The sequence below is a fragment of the Rhinatrema bivittatum genome, chromosome 6, assembly GCF_901001135.1.
Source record: "Rhinatrema bivittatum chromosome 6, aRhiBiv1.1, whole genome shotgun sequence".
Classification (NCBI taxonomy): Eukaryota; Metazoa; Chordata; class Amphibia; order Gymnophiona; family Rhinatrematidae; genus Rhinatrema; species Rhinatrema bivittatum.
The window spans coordinates 311,658,077-311,681,156 of NC_042620.1; the positions used below are offsets into that span (position 1 = coordinate 311,658,077).

At 42.2% G+C, this 23,080-nt stretch overlaps 1 protein-coding gene across 1 annotated transcript in view; it reads left to right on the forward strand.

Moving 5' to 3' along the window:
• Positions 1-20,968, forward strand: part of LOC115094431 (tumor necrosis factor ligand superfamily member 10-like) — a 44,259-nt gene extending 23,291 nt beyond the window's left edge. Inside the window, exons 3-5 of the mRNA XM_029607479.1 lie at positions 6,388-6,424; positions 9,659-9,766; positions 13,922-20,968. Of these exons, the coding sequence (XP_029463339.1) occupies positions 6,388-6,424; positions 9,659-9,766; positions 13,922-14,382 (606 nt within the window). The 3' untranslated portion in view covers positions 14,383-20,968. The remainder of the gene's footprint in view (positions 1-6,387; positions 6,425-9,658; positions 9,767-13,921) is intronic.
• The last annotated feature ends 2,112 nt before the right edge of the window (positions 20,969-23,080 follow it).

Consider the following 23,080-nt stretch of genomic DNA (forward strand, 5'->3'; position numbering starts at 1 on the left):
AGACAGGAGCTGAAGCAGGACTGGCTACTAGAACCAGACAGGAGCTGAAGCAGGACTGGCTACTGGAACCAGACAGGAACTGAAGCAGGACTGGCCACTGGAACCAGACAGGAGCTGAAGTAGGACTGGCCACTGGAACCAGACAGGAGCTGAAGCAGGACTGGCTACTAGAACCAGACAGGAGCTGAAGCAGGACTGGCTACTGGAACCAGACAGGAACTGAAGCAGGACTGGCGACTGGAACCAGACAGTAGCAAGACTTGGGCACAGAGTGAAACAAGTCTCAGGCAGAATTGTGATTGGTGTACATACATGTCAATAATTACAGGTCACGCCCCTTTCCTTCTAAAAAGCACATCCTTACATTAGCCTGGCGTGGGTGTAGTTTGGAGTTGGTGGGAGTAGGAGGTGTCCAGAGGCTAGCAGCAAGTTAGGAGTTATTTTTGCCATTGCTGATTGCTGTCTTTTTTTTAGCTAATTGTTTATTCATTGTTCTTACCCTTTCCCATTGTCTACTGTTTGTGACTGCAGTTTGGCAGAGCTGGAAGTGTATTGTGGAGAAGGTCTGGGCTAATAATTTTTCTCTCTTTATGGAACTGTTTGATTTTATACCATGCACTCTCTTTTCTAGTTCTTGCTCTCCTGATCTCCACCTCTACCTTTGCCTCTGCCTCTGCGAGAGGGATTACTTTGGGTGGCTGAACTTTCACTTGCTGAGTTTTGCTGAGCTTGCAAAGTACAGGGTGGCCCATGGAAAAGCAGCCTGCCTCCAATGCACTGGTATTGGAAACGGGCTACTTTTCCATGGACCACCCTGTAGCATTTAACTCCTCGATTGCAGCACGTAGGTCCTGGGCTGAGTGTCTAGCCTGCCTTCGCATCTTTCTAACTTCTTTGCGCAGCTGCTTAATCTCATACTGGCTAGCCCTTCATGCTGTGGGTCATACTGCCCTGAATCAGCTCCTGCCTAGCAATGAGTTCAGCTGCCTGGCTTTCCGCAAAGGCATCCATGGATATGCGTGGTTTCAAATGTTAGCCCCGCCTCATTGCCAGCAGAGGCCTCTGCACCGGCAGGGGGACCCGCCGCCCCCAGAGTTGGGTGATGTCTCAACGTAAGTTAAATTTAGCTGGACATTATCATTGTCCTCTTGCAGGTAACCCATGGGCTCGCTAAACAACATTATAGATTCCTCCTGCAGCCCCTCTGCTGCAATGGTGGGATTTTCTTCCTCTGTTCCTGTCTCCTCAACCTCTGTGCTACGCCCACAGCGTCCGTCCGTCTGCAGCGTCAGTGTCAGTCCCTCCTGTATGGACCCCTGTGATAAAGTCCCTTTGTAGAGTGGCCCTTATCAGATGCTCTACTTCTGTAAGCTGAACCTCGCATGGTGGCCCTCCTCCTGTCTGGCATTGTGACCTTTCTATCTGGGCCACCTTGGCTTTTACAGCTAATCTGGTGTCACGCCAGCGATGCTTTAATTGTTCCACTGACCCGTTTGCCACCGACATGCGGTTTACATCTTTGGCTATACTCTCCCACATTCTTCTCTTTAACCTTGTGGATGTCTTTTGTCCAAAGAGTGCATGGCAGCAGTCACACACCTTCCTGGCAAGCAGATCCTTTTCTTCAGCTAAAAAGCATGCTTCCCTCTGCTGCCTTTTCTCCTCCACATTACTGGGACCAGCCTGCTGTGGCCCCCTACCTCCCTGGCCACTACTCCCTCTCCAATCTCCCATCTCCCTCTCCCCATGCAGAGAGGGGCACCCAACTTCTGCACTTCCTTCTGGTGCTGACGGATCTCATACCTGCAAGCCTCATCTCTTCGCAGACAGATCTCCCTCCCTGCCTCTGCCTTTGTCTGCCCTGTCTTCGCTTGTCACTGCTGTATGCGGATATGGACACTGAGCTAGTGCACCTCTAGCCAGTGCGAATGCTTCTCTCACACTCAAGTGCCTGGTCTGTCTTCGCTCGTCACTGCTGTATGTGAGGAGTAGTAACTTCAACCCCTTCCTACTCCTCCCTTTTCTCTTGGGTGCTCACTCTCCCATCCACCCCCTTCTTTTGACTCCCCCTTCCTCCCCCCTTCCATTACCCCCTTATTCTCTTATGCAAGACTTGCTCATAACAATTTCTCCAACCCCTCCCCATCCCCTCTTCCTTTTCTCTTGGTGCTCACTCTCCCAACCTCCCTTCTTTCCCCATTCCTCCCTCCCCTTCTTTAGTGCAAGACCTGATGATGGTAAATTCGCCAAACCCCTCTCCCCCACCCCTCCCTATTCTAGGAACTCACTCTCCCATCCACCCCTTCTCTGCATTGTGTAAAAGCAGCATCAATGGTTCACCAAAGCCAGAGGGTTTGTGATTAAGAAAGAAATAGAAACACTCCAAGGCAGTATCTGGAATATGTTTTACGTCATGGCAAGTCTGGCTGCTGAAATGTGGGCCTTGCGTTCTGTCCTTGAATTTCTATCAGCTCTTAGTGACGTTGCATCTCTCATTTGATGCATAGCATTCTTGCTAATACTTTGGGGATTTATGTTTCACCTCGTTTCCTGTTTATTCTTTCTCGGGTGTGCACTATGAATGTGAAAATTCAGGGCAGTGTTGGGGGCCTATGCATTGCAAACCTCAGAACAGAGCTCTTTGGATTTTACCGAGAGACTCCAGGTTTAGAGACTTGACGGCAGCAGAGCCCTCCGGCTCTGGTCTCAGCCAAGCTGAGACCAGATCAGCCAAGCTCAGCCAAGCATGGACTCAGCATGAGTCCATGCTGAGCAAATAGCAGGCCCTGGGAGGGAATCAGCGGCAGGAGGCAGGAGGAAGCCTGCTGCTGCTTCTCTGCTTCCTGATAGCCAGAAGCAAGAGGCAGGGACGCACTATCTTCCTCTCCCGCACAGCACAAATCAGAGTTAAGGAGAAGGAGAACAGCAAGAGAAAGTGTTGGAGGTGTGGTAGCGATTGAGAGATCAAAGCCAGGGAGGGGGTGGCCAAAAACAGTGAGTGTGTATTGGGGGACAGAGAGAGGAGAGAGGAAGAGAACATGAGACAGACGGAACAGAGAACAAAAGGGGGGGGGAGCAAGAGTGTGTGTGTATGTTGGGAGTCAGAGAGGGAAGAACAAGGGTGGGGGAGGGGGGGAGAGAAAGGAAAGTATAATAATGGGGAGAAGGAGAGGAGAGAGCTCCAGTAGGGGTAGAGAGTGGAGAGCAAGATGGGGGAGGGAGAAAGCAATTGCAAGGAGGGGAGAAGATGAGAACAAGGGGGAGGGGAGAAAAGATGGGGGAGGGGGAGGAAGAAAAAAGGGTGAGAAAGTGGGGAAGGAGAGGACCCTGGGTTGGGGGAGGGGGAGGAATGGAGGAGAGAGTGCTGCAGAAAGAGGAAGAACAGTGAAAGCAAAACAGGTAGGGTGAATAGAGAAAGGAGGAAAGAAAGCAGGAGAAGGGGACAGAAAGAGAAGGAAGAGAAACCACTGCTGAAGGAAAGAGATAAATAAGGAAGGAAACGATAGAACTGAAACAAAAGAAAAAGGTAGGAGGACACCAGAGAGAGAGAGACAGAAAATAAAGAGATCAGGACAGAGAAAGGGAAAATAAAAGATGCAAGGCAGATTACAATTAAAATTACCAGCCGGATTAAAATCATTTGTATCAAAGACACTAAATATAAGGTTAGAGCAGTGCCTTCCCAGCCCTCTCCTGGAGGCCCGCCTAACCAGTCGGGTTTTCAGGATTCTCACAATGAATATGCATGAGATAGATTTGCATACATTGGCTATCCTGAAAACCTGAGTGGCTAAGTTTGCCTCCAGGAGAGGGCTGGGAAACACTGGATTAGAGCATGTATACAGTATGGATAAAGAAGAGGCAGATGATAAGAAGTCATCTAGGTTGAAACATCTTTGGTATCTTTTGGATGCCAGGCTGGATGTTCCATTAACGGTTCCAGTTAATTAAAAGGGGCAAAGACATGTTGGCCAGTGGAAAGGCTTTTTCCTGAAGTTGTCAGCAGCTGACTAAAATAATAGCACACCGAGGACTTGGTGCCTCTACTTTAGTAGACAATTAACCCAGTATTAGAAATTCCACTATAACGTGCCCAGTTCTAAGCCTGATGCGCCTTTACCTATCTGTATAGCCCTGCCAAAGACAGAGGTGTTGTCCACAGTGCTACAGTTTCACTGCCTCAGCTTGAACTGCTGTTGGCATTCCTTGATGCCAGTCTTGCCTCCCTCTCCCTAGTATGGTTGACACAGCTTCCTTTGGCCAGGGGAGAGTTTGGCCAGCTGGTTGCAAAGTGGCTGAGCTCCTATAAAGTACATCACTCTATTAATATGGTTTCCTGTAGTTCTCTTTAAAATGTGAGCATCAAATCCATCTGCCATGGGAAGAGCTGTTTTCTCTACCAGTGATTAGTTACAGTATGTACCATTAGATCTCACTTCAATATAAGATTACTGAAAAAGCACCACGGCACACTAGAGGCAGCATTCAGCTCTCTTTTCCTTTGATATTGCCTTATTTTCTCTGTATAAAGCCTTCTAAAACGAAGGGTGTTCTCCCCCTCCCCCCCCCCCCCCCCAAAGCCCTCTTCCCTTCATGCCAGCAGCTGATCACAATCTTTATTGCCTCACTGGCCAGCTTTCAGGGAGCTGAGGAGCCTCATAGCATCTACATAGAAGGAGCATTGCTGGTGTCTGCAGCAGAAGCGTCCTTCAGCCTGCTTGACCAACGGCTTCCCCCGACACAGTGATCTCCTTCATCTCTCGATACTGCGGTGCCCAGCTATGATATTGCTGGAATGACCGTGTTGGAGGGGGCTTGTGGGACATTAGAGATGGCATTGCAGGTGGTGGAATTGCCTTTGGAAGATAATGGGAGTGAGTTTCTTACATCTACTCAGCCCCTGTTTGTCAGATCTTCAGCCCCAGTTGAGACTGGCATGTCTGCAGCGGTTTCTCTCTTGATTTTTACTTGGGGTGATGATTTACCATCTAGTGGTGGGCACTTTGCAGCCCCTCATCAACTCAATTTGGTGATGCTGGATGGCCTGGGTAATTCTCTAAGTGCTTGTTCTTCTAAGATTGATTCTCTTTCCTTAAAAATGGAACAGATGGGGGGCAAACATGATGATATCCAAATTGGAAGCAGAGTTCAAAGATATACAAGCTCTTCAACTTGCTTCAGTGAAGGACCGAAGCTTTTTGTCAAGAAGGATTGAACAACTGGAAAATTACTCAAGGCATTTGAATCTTCGTTTACTAAATTTCCCCAAATTTTGTGGGGAAATTCCTGATACTACTAAAAAAAAATATTTCCTTGAAGTTCTAAAATTTGACTCAGAGCATTAGTCTTCTATTAAATTATCTTTCCTTTCTGCCATTGGTAATGCTAATGTTCAGTTTCAGTCTGGTTTTCCCAATTTGACAAATTTCTTAGAGAGTTCTTCACCTGAAATTTTGGAACGTGTTACTTTGTTGGTTACATTTGTATCATCGCAAGATGTTAGCAATATTATGCGTAGATACTTTAGGGATATAGCCCCATCCTTTTATAGCCAATCGGTGCATGTATTTCCCGATATTTCACGTGCCACACAAGAGAGAAGAGCATTTCTTTCATATCGGCAGGAGGCTCTTTAGGTTGTTCCTTCTTTCTCCATTATCCTTGCAAATATTTTATCAAGTTTAATACAGATTGTTACTTTTTTCTTTTTTTTTTTTCCTGAGCAACTGAGAGCAATTTTAGACTCCAAGAAACCATTAACTTCTTCTCCAGTATTAATTTAGAGGTGTTGGGCATGTCAATACATGGTCAGGCTGCATGCTATGCTGGATTTCTTCTTTTTTCTTTTCCTAATTTTTCTCCTGTTTATTCTGGATCATCCTTATTATGTAATGGATAAAGGCAATATCAAGGTGTTTAACATATGTAATCTTTTTTTCCTTAATGTTTTCTCTTTTTACACTTTGCCCATGTATTATGAAAATCCATAAATAAAACATTAAAAAAAAAAGATTACCGAAATAGCAATGATTTTTTTTTCCAGTCTACTATTGTGCATGTCTGATGCATTTTTTCAGGTAAGAAGAAGTAATGTGAAAAGAATAAAAAGTAAACCATTGGTTCTCCGTTAGATTTATGTTGAAGATAGACACAATATGTCAAAGATGAGAGCGATAAACAAAATGGCCTCCTCCATTATCCAAAGTATTTTATTATAATACATTTTAATATCACATGTGGTGAATGAAAACTAATTGCAGCTATGTTTTAATTCCCTTAATTTAACAAACGTTTATAACCTACCTTCTCTTTGAAAAAGGAATGCTGGGTGAGAGATTTGAACATTGGACTGATCTGTGAAATTGCTTTCTTTTTGTCTTTTTCTAGGTGACAGAAAATGTTATTCGAAGGAGTGCTGTGAAAGGTAGGCAGCAGGAGAGCAGAACATGCTTCTGGAAACGTGGCTAGTAGACCAGAGCTGCCAGGTGACCTGCACAGTCTCCGGAAAGAAGGCTTTTAGCTAGTCCTGGTGTTTGAGCTTGCATAGGGCATTGATGGGAGAAGGCCAAAAACGCCAGGAGTGGCTTAAAGTTGCCTTGAGAAATCGGATTACTTAGCAGCTCTGGTGAATGGACATGAAAGGTCTAATAAGTACGCTCCTGGTTCAACATCACTGGGATTGAGCCGGGACTTCCCCACAGCCAAATCCTTCAATTAAATATTCATGTCTCAAAGTCAGACATGTGACACTCAAATTCTTTTTAAAGAAAACATTATGGTGGTCATTCCTTTAATTCCTTGATTTTAGAAGTCCTTACACATGTTTAAATTCAATTAGGTTTTCAACTGAGATGAAAGGAAACACCTTTTGGAGCCCTGTTTTGTAGTTGTCCGTAGTAGAAATTTTAAAGATGAACATTGGTCACTTACTTGATGCGATCACAGATTTCTTTTCTCTCTACATTTGGTTTTATAAATCAATCAACGTCATTAATGTCAGTAACATGAGAGTTTGAATCTTATTCAAATTACCAGGGTTTGAGGAAGGGAGATATAATTTTGTTATTATTCAGAAATAAAAGTAGAACTGTAAAAGATGATCACAGACAGAATGCTATTTGTTTATTTTTTAAAATGTATAACCCGCACTTTACATTATACTTCAAGATGGTTTATATGGCAAATCTAGGAGAATGGCAGGTAGGAGAAAAGTTCTTCCTTTTCTCCTATTCCTCCACAATCCCAGTCTGGTTCTCCTACCCTGTTTGATTATACTGGGGTAGTTTATCCACTTACGGTTTTTGTGATTCCCTCACTGTCCTCGCAAAGTGTGATGGAATTTGTAGTTCTTGTGCCATCAATGGAGCTACAAGGCTTTGGAATGGGGAGTCGAATGAACATGGCTGGAGCAAAAAAGGTTTAGATGTTCATGGAGACCCTGTTTTAAAGCTGCAGGGATGGGAAAAGAGCCAGAGCTGCATTTAGGGCAGGGATTCCGAAACCTGCCTGGGAACGCCATGGCTGACTGGGGTTTTTGGAATTTGCAATGATATAAATTTGCACGCATTGGCGATCCAATAGATGCAAATATATCCCCTGCATATTCATTCTGTATATCCTGAAAACCCAGCTGGCTGTGGGGTCACGAGGACAGGTTTGGGAAGCCTTGATTTAGAGAACAAAAAAGGTATGGAAGGAGTCTTTTAACTTTACTAGTCAGGTGAATCCTGGAGTCCTCCAGGTAGAACAGAGACTGTGATGCATCCAGGCACAATGGGCAAGAGTGCTGAGAACTGTCCAATAGAGAAACTTTCTATAGCAGAGCCTGCTACAGCCACTACCCATGAGTTACAGTACAGTTGTCTATTGACTAGGATATGAGTGCAAGATTAATTAACATGATATTTTGTTTTTAATGTAATTATGTATGTTTGTTGTAACCCACCGAGGATGAAAGTGCAGGGTAAAAATATTTTAAAATAAAGAAATCTTCAAGCTAACACAACTATCTCAGTCCAAAATAATGTAAAGGGTAGTATTTAAAGAAAACAAAATCAGACTTCAGAGCCCAGAGCTAGCAACAGGAGAAAACAGAAATAAGTTCATGTTTCTTGCCAAAAAAGAAGAGTGGTGGAATTAAAATTTTGAAAATGTAATTTAAATGCCAATCAAAAATAATAAATTCATATAGTAATATTAATGTGCATAGGACCTAATTTGAGATGCATGATTTCATTTTTTCGTAAAGTCACTTCAATCATTGCGCAACCTTTTTTTTTCCAGTGAATAAATGTAATAATAAGTATAAACATAAGATTTAACAATATAAACTAAAGTTTAGCAAGCGTGCTAGGACCATTTACTATGCAAGCTAAATAATGTGCTGTGCTCTAAGGTCCTAGTGTGCATGCCAAAAGGGGTCCCTGAAGATGGTAGCACATAAGTGCATGTAAATAAAAGAATGTCACAAGAGAAATACATGATATGCCCTCCATCATGCACTATCTCACTTGTGCTTGCTAAAGACTAAAATTTTCACCCGCTTTGGGGTATGCATTTAATATTCACGTCCCACAAGACCAGCATGTTAACATTTAATACTAGGGGGAAACCCTGCCTTTGGGGCTTTCCTCAACACACAGCGCGCCAAATCCCTCTCCTCACATTATATGATCAAGGGGCTGTGGTGCCCCAATCACCTCCCATGACACAAGTATGAAGGGTCCTCCACCCAACACATCCCCAGGATACAATTATCAAGGGCTCCCAGCGCGCTCTGTCCTGTCCAGTTTTCTTGAGGCTTTTATCAGAAGGCCTAGCTGGGGAGGAATGAGGGGGAGCAGGTGCATGAGTTGGGGGCCCTCTGAGGTCCCATGATTTTGTGCCTGAGGGGAAGGGTGGGGACGAATCTGGCATCAAGTGCCCTTGATTCTTGTGTCTGAGGTAGGGGAGAGGGTAACATTAAGGCCCACTGATGTTTGTATTCGGGGGAGGGGAGGGCATGGGCAAGTCATTTAGGGCCCTTGATGGTTGTTATCAGGGGGATAGGGGGTCTGATCGGGGCCCCAAGGGCCCCTTGATGCTTGTGTCTGTAAGGGTTGGGAATGGATTGAAAGTCCCGGAGGTAACTAGGCTTTTCACATGGAGTGGGTAAGCATGGGGAATTTTGATGTGCAGAGTGCACGCTAGTTTTCCATGTAGTAATGCAAAAATATTTATTGCGTTGCATATCACGTGACATCTCAGCATGCATGCTAGCATTTCTGGTAAGTGCATGCTGTAAAATCTTTAGTGTGAGTTTTAGTGCACAAGCCTAAACAACATGATGAAAGTCCTCTGTCTGTGTCCACCTGGAATCCAAAGTGCATCAGGTGATATTTATGCGTCCGCCTCGAACAACACAGCCTCCAACATGGTCATATAATTCCATCACTCATTTTTTGTTTGACCTAATTACATATTGACAATTTATGGTTCTATTTTGATTGCTTTTCTTGTTCCAAGTTCTTCTCTGAAATATAGCCAACCAGAGAACAGCTACTATATATATATATATATTGGTTGGGGGTCCGCTGTTTCCCAGTTGCCACTGCTTACTTTCAGAAGAATATTTGCAGCATGTTCCCACCATTGTTTTTCATGTCTCTTCTCTTTGTAGAAGCCAGGAGGAGCATCGTGAACACCTCAGAGCTCCATTTGCCTGGGAATATGTCTGGCAAGGCCTCAGCACACCTCACGTTGCGAGACCACGGCATCTCCCACCATGGTAAGTCCTGCCGCTCCTGGCTCTGAGACGGACAGGCAAGCACCAGGGCGTGTGGGAACTCCCTGAGAGATTCCTGGAAAGAAAAGGACTTTGGAAGACAGATAAAAATGAATGCAGAGTATTTCAGGAAGCAGGGGTTGGCTCCATGTGTGACAAAAAGTGCAAGTTGGGAACAGTGCAGGAAACTTGAGGAACATTCTGCTTGGGCTCCTTGAGGGATGGAGGAAGTGGGAAAAGTAGAAGGAGCAGAAGGGCTCTGTATAATGTGTATTGTATTAAAAATCGAGCATTACCCATAGGAAGCAGGAGGGCAGAATGCTGCCATTGTTAACAGAGTCTCTCTGCTGTTTTGGAATGGCCATAGTCTCGTTCATTAAAACAGGCCAATAATGGGACCCTCCTCCTTCTCTTGTTCTGGTACGTAAACTCTGCTGCCCTTTCCAGATGAATGCAAGGGCTCTTCAGGTTGACGAGGCGTTATTACATGTCCCATTGCTAAGAGTCACCACTAAATACCAGGGTGGAGTCCTAACTCACTCTCCCAAACCCTGGCATGGATTATCTGATGGGTAGGGGTGGGGGGAAGCATTGCCTTCGAAGCCCAAGGCATTTAACTGGTACAACAAGACGACACTGCCTACAATGTTTCCACATTCCAAAAATAAAAGACTTTACCATTTGCAACTGGTAAATTCTGCACAGAAGTGTGTCTCAGTGGGACAAATCATCCAAAATATACTGAAGTTGCAAAAAAGGAGTTTCCGATCCCAGTCTTTTGCAGCCTCCTGGGATTCAGGCTTCCTTGGACTATAGTGCTGGGCTCCCTCTAAAAGGGTCCTTGGGAATAGTACCTGATTCTCCAAATGCTTGATTCTTTCTCTTTGTACACTTTTCTTCTTCCCCCTCTGGACTCCTTAGGACTCCTGGATTAGAGCATGAGATGGGGCAGCTCTCTTCTTACCACACTGCTTGTCACCCCTGGACAGGCACTTCTCGTTACTCCTGCGTAGATCTCAGTTCACATATAGGAACTCAGATCAGGGTCTTCTTCCCATGAGATACAGACTCGGAGCAAGAGATTTACTCACTATGAGCAGAGATACTCTCCGAGGCTGGATACCTCAAGAACAGCTACGTCAGGAAATTATCAGTATTACCATAAGGACTCTTCTTTGTAGCCCTCTGCTCCCACTGCTGGATTCTGGAGACAAAATCTCACTTCCTCCCTTTTCAAACTGCCTTCTCTGCTAAGAAGCAGGAGACTGGACTTCTTTTCTCAGCTCCAAACCTTTTAACTAGAATATTCTCTGGCTTTCCTGACCAGCACCCTGGTCTACAGCATAGTGGTCACTCCTAGAGGGGAGTGCCAAAGAAAATGGTTCAGTCCAACCTCAGTATGTCCTCCAGTGTTATTTACTTTCACAGATTACACATTATTTTGCTTAGAACAGACATAACAAAACTAATTAAACAGAATGCTGATCATATGACTACATTCAAAGAACTTGGCAGCCATCTTTGTTTAGACAAGAAGCCCACAGAAGTTCATGAAATCTTAGGAAATATTGTAAAGCAAAATAAAGCTGCACAGTTAACCCCAAAAATATTAACAAGTTGCCTCTCCTAAGAACAGATATGGTGGTAAATTCCATTTAAAAAATAATTATAATGGCAGCATAGTTTGGGAAGATGCAACTTATTGACATTTTGGAACACAGTTTATTTCAAGTGTAGGTGTGCACTTTTATCCAGGATCCTCTTGATCCAGCTGGAGGATGTGGAAACAGTAGTCATGGAAACATCAAATATGATGGCAGATAAAGACTATCAGGCCATCTAGTCTGCCCATTACCTTTTCCTGTTCCAGTACCATGGATCCTATTTTACCTCTGGCTTAACACTAATTTCCTCTCAACTAAGAACCCCCGGTGCTTATATGGTGCTTTCTTGAATTTTGCTATTGTTTTTATTTATTTGTTCAATTTAATTGCAAACCTTATCATAATAGCCTAAGGCAAGTTGCAAGTAATCCATACAATGTAAAATAAAATATAATTACAAAGTAATCAATTTAAGAAACAATAGCGCTACCTCCATTACCGCTACTAGGAGACTGTCATGCATCCACCATGCTGTTTGTATTTTCTTATGTTACTCCAGAGTCCTATCCCCTTTGATCTTTATAAGATAACTTCCTGTTCCACTGCAAAATGCTTGCTTTTTGTGCATTTTGTGTACCTTTGAGGTCTTTGAATGTCTCTATCCTAGCCTCTCCTTCTCTTCTCTACAGTATACATTAATTAGGTCCTTGAATCTCATGTCATAGGGCTTATGGTTCAGACTCTGGCCCAATTTGAAAGTTCTTCTCTGTCTTGATATTCTTTTGGTGATTCAGCTGGGCTCTCAATATTTATCATTCACATTTATAAAACCCCTCCAGCAAGGGATCTGGACAAAATTGAATGGTGTTTTCTACGGGTAATATCTCTCTTTATGGATCCTAGCATTTCTCTGGCTCTTGCCAATGCCTTTTCACATTCTTTTACAACCTTAGTTGATGAGGTATAATTATCCCTGTTTGGAGTTCATCTACCTCACTTCTTGTCATGTACTGCTCTCTTGGAATTTTGCAAGCCAAATGCAAGACTCTACAATGTCTTGTATTAAACTTTAGTTGTTACACCCTTGACCATTCCTCAAGATTTCTTAGACCACTTCTCATTTTTTCAATTTTATCTGGTGTGTCCACTCTATTGCAGATCTTAGTGTCATCTGCCGAAAGCAAATCTTTCCTAACTCCTCCAAAATATCACATATGAAAATATTAAACAGAACCCAACCCAGGACTGATCCCTGAGGTACTCCACTGATATCTACTTCCTGCTTCCTTTTCTTTGGCTTAAACTCCATTTACTGATACTCTCTTGTCACCTATCACTCAGTTTAGCTTCCCAGGTATTTATGAATTTCCCGTGTGGGACAGTATCAGAAGCTTTCATTAAATCTTAGTACACCATATCCACCCCCTTTCCCCTGATCTAAAGATTTGGTCACCTAGTAAAAGAAATTGATCAGTTTTGTTTGATATGGTCTCCTTCTGGTAAAGCCAAACTGCACTGGATCCTGTAAACAACTAGATTTGAAGATACTCTGTTATCCATTCCTCTAGCAGAGACTCCATTAATTTAGCCACCAGTGAAGTCAGATTAACTGACTGTAGTTACCAGCCTCCTCCCTACTCCCATGTTTATGAAGAGGGACAACATCTGCCCGTCTCTAGTCTTCTAGAACAATTCCTGCCTTCAAAGAATTATTAAACAGAACCATCAGTGGAGTTGCCAGAACGTTTCCAAGGTCCCTTAAGGTCCTTTGCGACAGGAGTGACCAACAGGTTTGGTTGTTCAGGATATTCACAATGAATATGCATAAGATAGATTTGTATGTTCTGCTTCCCTCAGTCTTTCCAAATATTAAAAATAGTGAAAAAGAATGTCTGGGCAACTACAATTTAAGGCTCATGCAGAGGCAGCTCCAGAAAGTTTTGCATTGGGGGGGGAAGGCATAGAGGCAGCACTGTGAATTTCAACATTGACATGCAGTATTCATTGCATGCAACCTGAAAACCTGACTGGCTGGGGGTCCTCCAGGACAGGTTTGGGAACCTTTGATCTAAACTGTACTGCTGCTTTAAGCTATCAATACATCCCAGACCTGCCAATTAGTGGTGAAGTGGCCCAGTGATTAGAGCAGTGGGCTGCTCCTTGTGACCTTGGACTCCAATGCCTCAGGTACCAACTTAGATTGTAAGCCCCGTGGGCCAGGGAAGGGCCTTCTGTACCTGAATTGTAACTTGCCTTCAGCACAGGTTTGGAAACATGAGCAATCACGATAAATCTAAAATCCAAATTCAAACTAGGCCAAAAACATTAAGGCCACCTTCATTCATTTTTGGTTTTCAAGCTCCTATCCTTAAGCATTTTGAAATTGGTAGTGCCTCATTCTGTATTAAAATATTAGCAGTAGATATTCCAGAATGCTTAGAGTTGACAGTTAGAAAAAGGTTTGTTCCAAGTTCCCTGCTGGCTTGGAATTTGTCTGTAAACATGAAATGAGGTATTGCCATGTTGATTGTTTTTTCATTTTGCTCTCAATCAGGAAGCTCCGCCCATGGGAACAGAGGCTTCGGTGAGCTTCCTCAGTCCTGCCGGCACCCCATCCAGAGGTGGGAGAGGAACAATGTCTGGTCACACCTGCAGAATATCACCTACCATGAGGGCAGACTGAGAGTCTTACAGGACGGCACGTACTACATCTACTCACAGATCTACTTCCGCTACCCCAACGTGCAGGAGCGCAGCACCTATCAATCCACTGGCCACCAACTAATACAGTGCGTGCACAAGAAGACTACCTATTTGCAACCCATTCTGCTTCTCAAAGGAGTGGGCACCAAGTGCTGGGCTCCTAATGCAGAGTATGGACTGCAGTCAGTGTACCAGGGTGGAATTTTCAACCTGAGGTCTGGCGATGAGGTCTTTGTGTCCGTGTCTTCCTTGTCCATGGTTCACACAGACGAGATTGCCAGCTATTTTGGTACTTTTAGAGTTGACGTGTGAGAAGAGCAGGATCAAAAAGAAATATATATATAATTTTTTTAAGTATTATTGGAAAGAAAATCAGTCTTTGCTGATGGTGCTTCCTAACGAAAATGCACACAGCAGACCAGAAGCTTCTAGAACATTTTTAACCCAATGCAAGTGGTACCGGTTGAACACATGGACCTTGTGAAAATGTTCCAGGTCACCATAAACCACAACAAAGAGTTCATTTGATGAATGGAAAGCCTAATGTACTTTGTAAGGGAAAACTGGAACTGGGCCTATGAAAATATGGCATTATGTGCACAGAGAGACTTTATGTAGCAATCCTGTTGAATCAGTGTAGCTTTGGGTTAGGTCACAACCCCTATGCTACCTGCCTGCAGGGCCTCTGCTTCGTCTTCACAGCAGAACATGTATGGCACCTTGCCTGTTCAGAAGATTTATCTCTTGATTGTATTTTGTAGACTACATTGTGGCAAACTATTCTTTTTTAAAAGCTGGAATATCTTAATGCTGCCTAGCTAGAGGGATGCTATGCTGTGTTACCAGCCCTTCTTTCTTCCAGCCAAGCTGGGGACATCAAGCAGTACAGAAAACAGGTCCGGATGGGTGCAAGTCAAGAGATTCATCAACAGAAAGGAAATTGGCATTCAAAAACTAGCTGACATAAAATCCATGTGACACCGATAAGGAGAGTAACTGAAAACTCAAATACTTCAGCATACAGTGAGGCTCATTTATCTGTAGCAAAAGGAAAAGGGCAAAGGAGAAGCTGTGTAAATACCTGTTATACAAGAACAATTGTTCTATAAACCCTAGGAGACTTTGGCATATGAGCCCAAGAACAAAGATAAGGACAGGCCTACTTCATGACCTAGAGTTATGTTGCAGAAAGCTCCACTGAGTGATATGCCTTTCCTTTTCAATACTAATACATAACAAGAGGAGCTTTTATGCCTGTGGAGCAAAGGTGTGTGTGTGTTGGGGAGGAGGAGTTCAGAAGAAAACAATACGTGGTGTAGGATATACCCTACCTCCCTGTTATACACACCACAGAACAGGTAAACATCTTCAAGGAATGTGGGGTCTCTGTAAAGCACTGCATATGGTTGGTAGCACTGTACAAATAATTAGCTTCCACATCACCCCCTCACATTGAAACACGGAGAGAAAGAGCCCAGGGGCAACACAAGTGTGGCATTAGACCACTTGTGTTTGAGGCTAATGTTCCCTCAAATATTTGAAAGATTGTGTGAGCAAAAATGTTCTGTGTGTGCAACTTTTTATAAGCCAAATTCGTGCACTATGAGCCTGTATAATGCAAATAATGTCGGGATTTCTTATGCACGCTATGTTTTGCAGTGTGCGCCAGGATCACGACATATATATATGCATGTGCACAGTTGAGAGGGAACAGTGGTGGAGGCCTCCACTCAAATGTATTTTCTTCCGAACCAAAAGAACAAATGGCATGGGCCTGTGTGCTCAGTTTAACAGTCTATGAGATCAGAGATTATGCAGGATGGCAGTGATGTAAGTGGAATATAAAAACTTGTAAATAAATAAATAGAAGGAGATCATGCAGGGAGTAAAAAGGAGGAAAGACTATTCTTACAACAGATTATTTAGCAGTGCATAATGGCAAGGGAGACTGTAAAACTTTTAATTTTAAATGACTGAAATTAAATGGAAATCTTACAGTTGGACATATGCTTACAAGCGGTCAGAGCAGCATGCATTGCATAGAACAGAATGGGTCTAAGGTTATTGAGAGTTTTCTTCCATACCGAGTCTCTGGTAAATCAGACCCTAGTGCACATCCTGCACAAAATATTTTTACCACCACATGGTGTACACCCATAACCAATGTGGAGACCAACCTGCAAGTAAGAACGTCGTTTTGTCTGCTTATTTGGTCAGGATGAGCCATCGTTCGTTTCTCTAGTCCGAGTGCTGTATTGGTGCCTGAAGAGGATTATGGGAGGTAGGAGAGGGAAATAGGGTTGAGCTGGTCTGCAATTAAGGATTCTCAGGAGGAATCCATTTTGATAACCAAAGTCCTCTCCTGCTGATCATGGTCACTTTTTCAAGGTAATAAAAACTTCCATATAAATCATAATTGATCGCATGCTTATCAAACGAAACACCAGGTAACCGAACGAAATAAAATGTTCTTGAAGTTTTCTGGAACAGTGCCATCTGAATGAAACAAGCATGTTTTGTTTTAAGGGCCATAAGTCTCAACCAACAGGAAGTAGCTCATCACAAAAATAAACCCAAATCTTATGTCTGCATGTTGCTGTACCTGTAGGAGAAATAAAATGCAGCCTGTCTAGTTCCCTCACTGTGGGTCTGCTCTTTATGTACATCGACATGCTCAGAGATGTTGCCAGCAGCTGTCTGTGAGAAAAGCCATAAACATGGCTATTTTTAGATGACGTGCTAAAACGTACGTGTTTGAAAACTGCAGACAGGTCGCAGGGGAAAAAGACCTGAAGTAGCAAGTCCTTCAGAAAAGCTAAAAGCTACACAGACTGTCACCTTCTCACAGCAATGTTTCGAAGACTAGCCTGGGCCAGGCTATTACGTTACACTTATGCAGTGAGATTTGATGGTTATTCTGATGTCAGGGAATGTATATACCACAGTAACAAGTTCCTTGTCAGCTGTAAATAACCAAGGTAGGACAGTGCCTTCATAACTGCAGACTGGTGACGTGACTTATCAAGATGGGAAGCATGGAAGATCTACTAGGAACAAAAAAAAACCATCATCCCTCCTCTATGACTCAAATGAGCTTAGGGTTTGAAAACTTGTTTGTTTGTTTTTTCTAATATCTTACAATCCTATTAAGACTTTTGAACTTTTTTTTTTTAAATAAATGTAGCATGACATCTCCTGCCTCAGGATAGCCAATCTCTGATGGGGGAAAACTTTTGGCTCCATCTTCTCAAATCCAACTGATGTTCTTGCATTCTTTGACCTGAGATCTTCTAAAACTTTTGTATTTCTTATAATTATAGTGTAACTTCTCCACCTAAAGCTTTCTATTGTGGAAAAAAACTGATAATCATTTATTTTTTTGCAGATAGAATCATTTTGTTCATTAGAATTTGAACCTTATAGAAATGGCTTGAGCAAGCCTGATATACTAATATCCTTTAATACATCTTACTGTGATGAAGAATGGACTGCGCTACGATTGAGCTATCAAGACTCTTACTTTCAGCATGTGCAGCCAGACTAGAACCATCAGATATCTGGAACAGCCTATTACCACTACCGACAATCACATCACTTTCTTCATATAACTTTCTCCCAATCTGATGCACCAAGAACCAGGTTAAAGACCATTTTAAATGTGTTCCATGACACATAGCACTTGCAGGTTGGAAATGGTATGAAACCAGGTTTCAAACAAACAAACAAGGAAGTTACATGAGGGCTGCACTGTAATTTAATGCTTCTTGGCTTGAAATGGTCAAGCTAGGTAACCTGGGTTAGAATCTCAGAAGAGGTAGGTTCCTTACATCGCGTTCTCCACTCCCTTTCCTCACGTTCCATTATTCCATGGTATTGACCGATCTAGGTTAGAATCTCAAAAGAGGTAGGTTCCTTACATCGCGCTCTCCCCTCCCTTTCCTCAAGTTCCATTAATCCATGGTATTGACCGATCTAGGTTAGATTCTCAGAAGAGGAGGTTCCTTACATCACGCTCTCCCCTCCCTTTCCTCACATTCCATTATTCCATGTAATTGACCGATCTAGGTTAGAATCTCAGAAGAGGTATATATCGCACTCTCCCCTCCCTTTCCCCACATTCCATTATTCCATAGCACTGACCTTTCTTTGTTCTTTTCCTTGAATTACTGCTATCCTCTTGGACTGGGAACAAGCAGCTTTGTAGTAAAGATGGCAGTGGCTCCTCAACTTGTTTTATCTTCAGATAGCCTATTGAAAAACATTTTATGTTTTGCACCATGTGTCTTAAACAAGGACTATTTGGCTTTCTCAATCTGGAAGACCATGTTTCCTGTGCTATATGCAGTGCTGCTTTTAAGGGAAGGATCTTAATAGTGGATCTATCCACCACACATGACTGCTCCCTTGATTTTGGGTTTTCGTTTTGGGAACTCCTCAGTTTAAAATTTTTTTTTAAATGTATCATTATGTTCTGCACTAAAGGAGTTCTCCCATCTGTCCACCATACAAGTTAGACTGCTACAGGAGGTCATTCATTACCCTATTTTCCATTAGCTGGGAAAAAGTAACCAAACCATACTGTTGCGCATGCTAGGTTACATGCATCTCTGTCCACCCCCCACTCTTAGAAATACCCAAGAGCGTTCCAAAAGCCCTACTGCTGGGTGTTGGATACCAGAATATCCATTGCTCTATACAAAATATCCTCATAAGTGGGACATGTAACACATTGTACATATGTGTTCTTGTGCTTAGGAAAACAATAGAAGCGATTTATCCTACAGAAATAAAGTCTAAGAGATGACTTAAGAGTGGTTTTAAATTCATAAAAGTCATTATAAAGAGGATGTTAATCACGTCTCCATTTCCACAGGGGATAAGACCAGAAATAATGGCTTTAAAATGCAACAAGAGAGGTTTAGATTAAACATTGGGAAGAATCCTCTGACGCTAGTTAAGTAGTGGAACATAATACCTGGGAAGGTGGTGGAAAAATCTGTTGTTGAAGGTTTTTAAGAGCAGATTAAATGAACAGCTCTCCGAGATGGTTTACGTGCAGGGGATCTTACATAGCGGTAGTGGGAGGGAGGGGAGACCCTCCAGCTCCAATCTTTCCAAGTTTCTTTGGTATTTGAAAATAATTTGTGATTTTGGGTAAGAAATTAGGACTGCAATACCCACAATATCTTGTGAGGGCTTTAAGAAAAAAGCAAAATAGGAAGGATTCAAAGTCACATAGGTGCTCTGGGGTAGTAAAAGTGCAGATCATGTACATTTCCAGGAGATAGGTCACAAGTCTTAGCAAACTGTAGCACTAATACCAATTCTTATTTTCCTTTTGTGTAAACGACTTTGAGTTGTTCCTTCATGCAAGGAAGGAGGTATAAAAACATAAATAAAAATGACACAGCTTAGGGCCTGATTTACTAAGGTATTTTTTTCCCATTCTGTCTATGGGATAAAGAGCTTATTGAATCTGGCCTTTGCAGAAAAAGGAACCCTGAATCAGTGGATGTGGGGAATAGAAAACCCTGTTGTGAAGCACTCTAGATAATAATTGATTTTGGCTTTTTAAATTGTGTTATTAATATAGACACATAGGCCCTGATTCACTAAGGCCTTTTTCCCCATTCTGTGTCTATGAGAAAACAACTTAGTGAATCAGGCCCATGGAGCCCTATTTACTGAGCATTTTCTTCCTAGTTGTTCTATGTAAGACAACTTTGTCACTGTTTTTTATGGTTGCAATGTAAACCGGAGTGATATTTAACTCTGTTATTTGAACTTCGGTATAGAAAAGTTATAAATAAATAAATAGACACAAATTGGGAGAAAACCTTAAAGGTGAATTTTCAAAAGTTGCATGGATAAAATGTAGCATTTAGATGTGCAAAATACTGTAGCATATACATGAGTGCACACTATTTTAGAAAGCTCAAGGAATGGTGAAGCTCAGTAACGACAGTAAGGAATGATCGATAGAGGAGTGTGATCCAATGTTCTTACTGATCTGCAGAAGCACTATAATACAAGTTCATTTTACTCCTCCTTTAATAAAGAAACTGTATCTGCGATTTCAAAAGAATATTGCTTTACACATGAAGTCATTTTACAGTGAAGAGGTCAGTCCCCCGACAAGGTCTGTGTTTTGCATGGAGGCTGGATCAGGAGGACCGATATCAACAGGTTCATAAACTGCAAAGAAATAATAGCGGATAGTCAAACTACAGATCAAAATGAAAACTAACAGCAGCGAAGGATAAAAAAGAATACTGCAATGAGAGCATACAGCCCAGAGTGACATGCTAGCAATAAGAGAAATGACTTAAGTTAAAGTACTGAAGGAGCAGTGAACTTGTAGAGCAAAAAAAAAACTATCAAAACAAAGTCAACCAATGAAAATGCTTAAAAAATAAGCCAACTAGCAGCTGCCAAAGGCCAGTCGTATGTATAAGGTCACATGTATTCTTGACTAAGCATATCCACCAAAGGTGCATGACTATACATAACCAATCAAAACGGGGGAGCCAGCCCGACTGCAGGAAAATCAAGTGCAAATCTTCAAAGCAAAAATGAAAACCCAAGAAATGGATTGAAACATTTCTTATTCTATATCTATCGAATTATCAAAAAACAGCAAAGGCAAATCAGAAAAAGGAATCAGAGAAGAGTAGGCCACTCAATCTCGCTATTTAATCCCCTCGGTGCCAGGTTTCCCGAACTCAAAGATTCAGCACTGCTCACGTTGTATTAAAAATGTTGAAATGTCAACACCATGAATACATTGGATGCACACATCTATGACCAAAAAAAAAAAATCTTAAATCTGCAAGAGTGACCCTTGTCTAACCAATAAGAGACAAGGGGAGCCTCGCTCTTTGAAAGGCGTATGCTTGAGCAATGTTCAGAGATCTTGGTTTTGACCATATGAGCTGTTTTTCCAACATACAAACAAGAACATGGGCACCTTATCACTTACATGACTCCAGTGAATAAACAGTTTCAGATCAGTTTCTAAGCAGAAATGATTTTCCCATGTCTGGGTGTTGGGAAATAGTGAAAGAACCGAACAGAGGACAGGCATTGTGTATTGGCGACAAGGAGAGCAGCTGACAGGCACTGGATCATTAGGTGTTAACGCCTGGAGTTCTGATAACATCAAAGTACCTGAGGTTTTTACCCCAATGAAATGCAAAGTGAAGGATTTTGGCAAAAACTGCGTGCAGAGATAAAATTGTCAGTGTTTGATAATAAAGCAAATTTCCCCAGTTTTGCTTGAAAAGGATAACACACGTCATTCTGTCGGAGGTGAAGTGAAAAGGAGGTCACAATATATAAGACACCTTTATATGCCTCTTTAATCACTCGTGGCAGATAACCCCATGCTAAAAAACACGAAATCATTGATGGAGCTTGTTATAAATAATCAGAGCAGGATGTACACAAATGGCACAACCGGAAAAATTGTCCCACTAGGATATTGTCCCGCAATGCTCGGGGGTGGCCCCTGTCATACAGAGGCAGGGTGTTCCTATCTGGGTTTCCAAAATATTGAGGTAACTAAAGTGCTGTCCTGTATCTTTACTAGAACATCTAGAAAAGAAATCTGAAAACGGGGCCATACAGTGGGTAAAACATAAAATTGGATTCCACATATTCATCCAATCAAGGAACATACAGACTTGGATGTCAGTGTCCACCCATAAAAGAAAGGTGTCTTCTATGCCTGAGAGTATTCACGTGACCTTAATTCATACATACGATTGACCTTTGACAGCCGCTCTTGATTGGCTTTTTTTTTTTTTTTAAGCATTTTCATTGCTCGACTTTGTGTCGGTGTATTTTTTGACTACAAGTTCACTGTTCCTTCAGTACTTTTATAAAAGCCATTTCTCTTGATACTCGCATGCCATTCTGGATGGTATTGCAGCACTCTTTTTATCCTTTTGCTGTTAACTTTAATCTTGAGCTGTATTTTGACTATTTATTATGGCTTCTTTATAGTTTATATAAAATGACCCTCTGTCATTGATATCAATCCTCGCAATGCGGCCTCCATGCGAAAATTCAGGCGGTGTCGTCGGACTGACATCTTCACTGATAACACCGTAAGACGACGTCATGTATAAAGCAATATTCTTTTCACATCACAGCTACAGTTTCTTTATTAAAGGAGGCATGAAACAAGCTTTTTAAATTGAATTTCTGCCGATCAGCAAGACCATTGAATCACCCTCTTCACTATTGATTTTAGAAACCTCAACGTACATGCGTAAATCAGGGTCTGTGAATACATTTGTGATGTAAAAAGGGGAAGGGCAGGGGTATTCATGGACAGGGCCAACATTTATGGAAGTTGCTATTTTATAAGCAATTTACCCATGTGAATGTAGCAGCTTACTCACTTTATATTTACTCCTGCTCAGTATCTGGAGTAAGTGATAGCAAACATCTTAAAAGTGAAATACGGATGGTGAGGGGGGGTCTCTGGGTGAAAGGAGAACACTTCTGGCTGAAGAGCCAGGAAGGGCTTGATAACCTGCAGATAGATTGAGCAAACTGGTAGATCATTGTTAAAACTGGTAATTTCATTGCCACGCGCAAGTCAGAAAATCTCCTGACTTATGCATGTACCCCCCAACATATTGGGAGTAAATGTGTCTAAAACACATGTTAAATCTACTGGTGTAGCACTTTAAAATTAAACGTAAACATATGCAGATATACCAGTTGTGCATACTTATCTGGCTAAATCCCAACTTTTCTGGTTAAGTAATGGCTTTGCTATAGTCAGCCAGATAAATTCTGAGTTATGCGGCTAAGTAGTGATACATACGGACCAGTTTTGATTTATCCAACTAAGTAGCAGCAAAGCTACTATTTAGGCGTATAATTCTTAAAACGCTACTTCTCCAGTTATATGATTTAGCTAGATAAGTAGCACTTTTTAGACTTATCCGGTTATCTGACTCAGCCGGGTAAGTATCATTTTTAAGACTTAGCCAGATAA